Source organism: Anneissia japonica, unplaced genomic scaffold, assembly GCF_011630105.1.
Source record: "Anneissia japonica isolate Jap-2015-1 unplaced genomic scaffold, ASM1163010v1 scaffold1430_len515961_cov162, whole genome shotgun sequence".
NCBI classification, from domain to species: Eukaryota; Metazoa; Echinodermata; class Crinoidea; order Comatulida; family Comatulidae; genus Anneissia; species Anneissia japonica.
The window spans coordinates 248338-254553 of record NW_022693412.1 but is presented as its reverse complement, the minus strand read 5'-3'; the positions used below and the strand labels follow the sequence as shown (position 1 = coordinate 254553).

At 35.7% G+C, this 6216-nt stretch overlaps 1 protein-coding gene and 1 long non-coding RNA gene across 2 annotated transcripts; one reads left to right on the top strand and one right to left on the bottom strand.

Annotated features, from left to right (window-relative positions):
• Positions 1-645: 645 nt before the first annotated feature.
• On the top strand, positions 646-1606 carry LOC117100729. The gene is made up of 2 exons (XR_004444167.1): positions 646-1047; positions 1162-1606. It is a non-coding gene; the product is annotated as an uncharacterized LOC117100729 (long non-coding RNA).
• A 994-nt stretch (positions 1607-2600) lies between these two features.
• Positions 2601-3521, bottom strand: LOC117100721. The gene is made up of 3 exons (XM_033240513.1): positions 3243-3521; positions 2868-3120; positions 2601-2767 (listed from the first exon to the last, which is right to left on the bottom strand). The coding sequence occupies exons 1-3, from the start codon at positions 3400-3402 to the stop codon at positions 2692-2694; spliced, it is 489 nt and encodes a 162-aa protein (XP_033096404.1). The 5' UTR covers positions 3403-3521; the 3' UTR covers positions 2601-2691.
• Between the last annotated feature and the right edge of the window lie 2695 nt (positions 3522-6216).

Genomic DNA, 6216 nt, shown 5'->3' with positions numbered 1-6216 from the left:
AATTCATAGGCATTCAAATCTCTTTTGGTAGTGTGGTGGTCCTGTTTTACTAAAACATACTGTGTACTTTATTTCAATCATAATATTGAAGAAAAAGGATGCAAAAACTTAGATTTACATTACATAACTTGTGGCCGAGTTGACTTGTGGCCGAGTTGACTTGTGGCCGAGTTGACTTGTGGCCGAGTTGACTTGTGGCCGAGTTCACTGTGGCCGAGTTGACTTGTGGCCGAGTTGACCTGCACCCAAACATAGCTATTTATTGGCTACAAACAGTGTTTTATTACAGGCCTAGGCTAGGCCCCTCTAGTCTACTAGGCCTACCTACTTATTACATACGTATTATTTATCTGGGCATTCTAGGCTAGAATGTCTGATAATTATGATACAGTACTTCTATAGGGCCGCCCTATCCTAAATATTACGAGACATCGTAGGCCTAGATAACGGTGCCAATCGGCGATTTTTAGTTTAAATAAATGTGATAATTATTAACACAGAGATATATAATTATTTAGGCCCCTAGTAGGCGTACCTAGGCCTAGACTCCGAAGCAGGGTCCAGGTCTATATAGTATTTGTTGTACTACCTGGCATCATCATGTAGCCTATTACTGTATTCGTTAATAATGTTACGTTGCCTAGATACAATATTTTAAAGACTCCATTACATTGTCATTACATGTTTACAGTACTTACTGTACGAACATTTCGAACTCCAACAGTCTGCTCCCGAGGAGTAAATTATTAATATTATTTTTAAACTATAGACTATAGTAATAAAATAATAACATATTATTTATTGTAAATTTTATGTGTTCCTGTGAGAAATGTAGTGTAATGCCAACAACTGAGGAGTGTTTATGCTGTATGGAAATTATGAAAATTAAAGATAATTCATTGAAGATGCCCCAGCTATTGTTGATGGAAATATGAAATGCATTACACAGCATCCTGGATTTAGATCTATCTGCCTTGACATATGGGCATTACAACTGGCCTATGATGAAATTCCAAAGAAAGGCAAGAGAGAAGGGACCACACATTAGTAAGCTATTTATTTATTTATTAAATACTGTAAAAACGAAATATACAAACTAAAAAACATTAATAAAAGGAATGCATGTTTAAAGTTTAAGTTTAAAATATTTTTTATTTACAGAAAATATCGACATACAAGTTACAGAAATTTTGTAAAATGGATATGGGGATACAGAGGAAAACATCAGCGTACTGTAATACCTGCATGTGCCATTATCAAAATTCGCAGCAAATTTTAATCAAAAAAATATGTTAATTCAAGTATCCACCTTTATAATTTCTGTCTCATCAATGCCAGTTTTAATTCACATTTTTGTCCAGGCAAATATATTTACATTCAGGATACACTGTAATACATTTAAATTTCCATCAAAGCTTTTAAAAATTCCCATGGAGCATAAGCACTCTTTATATGATGTAGTTATGCTACATTTCTCGCAGAAAATCTTAAAAATACTACTAGGTTGTGTCATTACATACTGACTTATTGTCAATGTAACTGACAAAGCAAACTATATTGGAAGTACATGTGTACAATAAAAAATAAACTACATTATTTAAACTTTGTATTTGTTTGCTGGTTTTATACTTCTGTTGAAAATGTGTACATAATATTGAAATGATGAAGAGAAAACAACATTTATACTAGTGAAAAAAGGGCCGCAGAACAAATATCATGAGAACACATAATTTGCAACATGCTACACCATCTCAAACAAAACGTGAGCGATGAAGTGCTACAGCCTCTTGCTTGTTTGGGTGTTCAAAGTGGGAGCATAAAGCAGATGGAGGTGCTTCTAAATGATGTACCTGTCCTTCAGCACATGTTTCCATTACTTGTGCTATTACTGCATCTGCATACTCTGCATACGTAAAATAGTTTAAAAAAAAAAAACCACTTAATCAAATAATACATGGATCAATTTTTATAGTACTGTTATATCAGCACCTTTGATCATTCAATTTGGGATTGGCACTATATAAATATTTAAGTAATATAACTTAACATTAACGTTTATATAGCATATATTTCTACAAGAATATTATTATTATTATTATTATTATTATTATTATTATTATTGCTGTGTTATCCAAAATAAAAAAATATATATATAGATATATGGGTAATTATAACTTACTGAATGTTTGTTCAACATAAACAGGCTTCACAACAAAGACCCCCTTTTTGAATTTAGGGAATGCTACCCCAAAACATTTCTCACCATCATTCGTTGTGGCTTGGATACGTCCACCATTTTCATTATAGTGCGATGCTGCTACCAGAGTCCTGAAAATGTGTATGATAAATAAGGTTTTACATATACAAGACAATACATTCATGTTGTTACATAGTTGATTGAGCCTTTCCAGGGTCATTATTGACATTGTTTTACATTGTTTATCCATAGCCATTCCGATCCTCTTAACATTACTGATTTAGTGTCAGTGGTAATAAAAAGTACAAATTTTATTACTCAATAAACAATATAAACAATGTAAAACAACAAATACAAGATCATTCAGTAAAATACCACTTATTAAAATATCAACTTGCCTGCACTTTTGACCCCAATATGAAAAATGATTCATTTTTGGAGCAAAATGATTCAATGTTGAGTGGAATGCTTCTAATTTCGATGTCTGAAATGTTTCACTCATAATTTTCACATCTTGGCACAGCCTGGGGTTTAATATTATAGGCAAGAGGACCTGAGTGGCCTTGCTTCCTGAAATAGAATTGATCAAATAATGTTACAGTAAACAATAATACAGTACTGCGAATTATGCTTTAGTAATAATAATATACAGTTAGTTGCAGTTATTTACCTGGCACCATCCATTTTACGTTCTCGGCCAACCAGCGGAACATGGAGACACTCCGGAAATAGGTCGTCATGTCCAGAATGAATATTTTGTATGTGGCTTGCTATTGATTTCCACTTTCCAACTTTTAATTCGGCATTCCCATCAGGTATGGATATAGCACACCAATACAAGTGGTTGGTAATGCTTTGTATCCAAGGCTTAATTGATGTGCAACTAGAAAGATTAGCAGCTGTCTTCAATTTCTTGTTTAAGCCTTTTTGTAAGATAAAATGATAGTTTAGATTAGTCTATATGTCAATTCATGTTTTTGTTATAGACATGCTTCTAGACATTTTAAAAATGTCAAATTTGAAATAATAAGTAATTTCTACATACTTTTGCTGATGTGCCAAATATCACATTTGTGGTGAACATCTGCAGGGTTGTCTTTCATCCACTTCCGTATTTGGGAATGGCGGTCAGTCACCAGAGTGTTAATGGAAACACCACACTCTCTTAGGGATGCAATGCTTCTTACCAGCCCTTCCTTTTCCATTGCACTGCTAGAAGTAACTTCATTAGACTGCAAACAAATACAGAAATAGACTAGAAAAAAATCTGAAAAAAATGAGTTAGGGGGAGTGGAATGTTAGAAGCAATCCACATAGCCAGATATCCTAATTAATCCCTTCTGGTCGCCCTAAGCCCTGTTGACACTTGATTTTACGCCTTGTATACAAATGGCGGCCATTTTTCAAAATGGCCGCCAAATTTATCTAAAAATGTGCATATAAATTGGAACTAAATAAGCTACAGATATGATTTTGGTGTCTAAACTCATAATTTATAGACAGGCAACAAACTAGACATATAAAAACTACTGTCACTCAAGCCAAAATGGAACATAATTAAAAAATAGGTGTTTATATGTAATCGCAAAATATACTTAAAACCACACGATTTTCCAACTTTCCGGAAGTCACGATCAAGACGGTATAAGCTGTATCCCGGGGGTGTAATTGCTTGATCGGGAACCGTAGAGTCCAGCCAGGTTTCCGTCAGTGCATAGGTGCAACAGTCCTTGTATTCCTTTTTGCAATTTATGTTGCAAAGCAGTTCATCGTACTTACTACGGATTGATCTCACATTGGCCAAGTATATAGTAGGTAGCGGCAGTCTATGTGAGTGGCGACGAAGCCTGGCAAGCAGTCCGCCTCGCCGGCCTCTTTTCCGCTGTTGGATCTCTTTTATTCCCAATGGCTCAGGCGATCGGGGGCCTAGTAAAATATCGTCAGGAAAGACATTAAGTCTACAGATTGGGATCACTGGTGCTGCTGGCCTAAGTCTTAATATCTCATCTTTGGAGTAGGTGATAGTGGAGTGGACGTCAATAATGAGATATGATAACAACGTACAAAAACAAATTAGCCGAGATAGAGCCCTGTCGCCATAGTACGGCGCCATCATAAATTGTTGTAGCGCTATTTATGGTAGATCTGTGAGTTACACCATTGCTAGTAGTTGTTAATAAGCTTTATTAGTGCTAATTTTAATAGGTGCATAATAGACCATAAAACAGCTAGTTTTTGTGTAGGCTTCTTGTAGCCTCTATAGAGATTATAAGCAGATTTAGATAGACATTATGCAACTATGCTACTAATAGTTTTATAACATACTTGTTGTAGCCTCTATCAATAAATTTATAATATATATTAAGTAGGTGAATAATACAAATTAATTGTTACAGTAGTTTTTTAATATGTTGTAGATAGTATCTGTCTAGAGATTATAATATAATAATAGAATTTATTCGAACATACACTTTTACATCAGTGGCACGCGTCAAAGGACGGTGCGTTCAAAATAACAAATTCAGATAAACCAAGCAACAAAAACCTACTAAATAAACCAGTCTACAAAGAATAAAATTACTAGTCTAAGCAAATTCACATAACCAATAAACACACCCACCCCACCACCCCATATACACGCGTCAAAGGACGGTGCGTTCAAAATAACAAATTCAGATAAACCAAGCAACAAAAACCTACTAAATAAACCAGTCTACAAAGAACAAAATTACTAGTCTAAGCAAATTCCCGAGCCCTTCTTACTACTGTACTCCATCACTCTACTAAAACGCCTTGACAATACGGTAACTTTTTCTGTAATTTTCAAAAAAATCAAATAGAACAAAATCCCACAAACACACTCTTGACTGATTTATTAGAAGTGGTCAGTCCAACTACGACCCATCACTTTACTATGGAGGTTTGACCAGATATGTACATCAGTCTGCTTTCTGGGGAAATGCTTAGTTCCTCCGAGTCCAAATGAACCCCAGATAGGCCAAGGGGCCCCACTCTTACTTCATGGTGGCCAAGACAAATACAGTATGTTGTGTTTACTTGTAACTATGAACAATGGTACCGTTATGTTACGTGCTGTATAATATATTTGATTGGCTGATTGATTTGTTATAACATTAATAGACATGGTCCTCCCAGTGGTGCAAGGACGAGTCGTGGGTCCCAGGCCCAAACAATGTTAGGAGCACCATGCATATCAGTAAAATAATTTTGCTCACGAAGTGACACCGGGGTGGGTAATCCCCCAAGAGATAAGTGTTAAGGATGAAAAACTTTAATTTTTAGACAATGCCAAAAAATGTGTGAATAATATTTTGCACACACATATTTTTAATTTGAATATTTGCGTGCAACATATTTATATTAGGTCTATGCATATGCTTATGCACATGCAATTTCTTGGCTTTGCCAATATAAAAAGTATTATCAAACAATCATTCAATCAATCGTTTCAGGGTGGGTCCAGGAGACGCGGGTCTATTTCAACCCCCAAAAAATAAAGAAGAAAGAGAGAAGAAGACCAGAAAGAAGGGAGCATGATGTCACTGAAGGCCTACTCCAAAACAAGCTTTTTTTTTTAAATGTCTGTGGTCTCCACCATTTCTAAACACATTTCTTTCTCTATATCTGTCCCTTATGGGTGGATGGATATATTCGGTGTAAACACCAAGAATAACCCACAAAAGTCGGAAGAATACTTGTTTCCAGTGAGGTCCTTCTGGTGGTGATTGGGCACTACACCGGCAGTGGCCTAACGATAGGCCCTTGGCCCTGTGGCATCCTGAGACTGAGGGCCCCTTTTTGATCCGGTCACCACTTTGATTGTGGGAATTTAAATTTGCTCGTTTTTCTAATATTTGGCATTGTATTCTTGATTGCTTTTAACAACGAAATAAATTATATGATATCAGTTGCAGATCAAGGTATTCAAAATAGAGTGAATGTGGATAGGGAGGGACTTTCACACACCTATGCCACCTCAGCCCCAGCATGGTTGGGGC

Coding starts and splice junctions, on each gene's coding strand:
- LOC117100721 (XM_033240513.1), bottom strand. CDS start 3,402: ATGGAAAAGGAAGGGCTGGTAAGAAGCATTGCATCCCTAAGAGAGTGT. Junction 3,121..3,242: donor TATTTGGCACATCAGCAAAA/GTATGTAGAAAT, acceptor TCTTACAAAAAG/GCTTAAACAAGAAATTGAAG. Junction 2,768..2,867: donor CGTAAAATGGATGGTGCCAG/GTAAATAACTGC, acceptor ATTCTATTTCAG/GAAGCAAGGCCACTCAGGTC.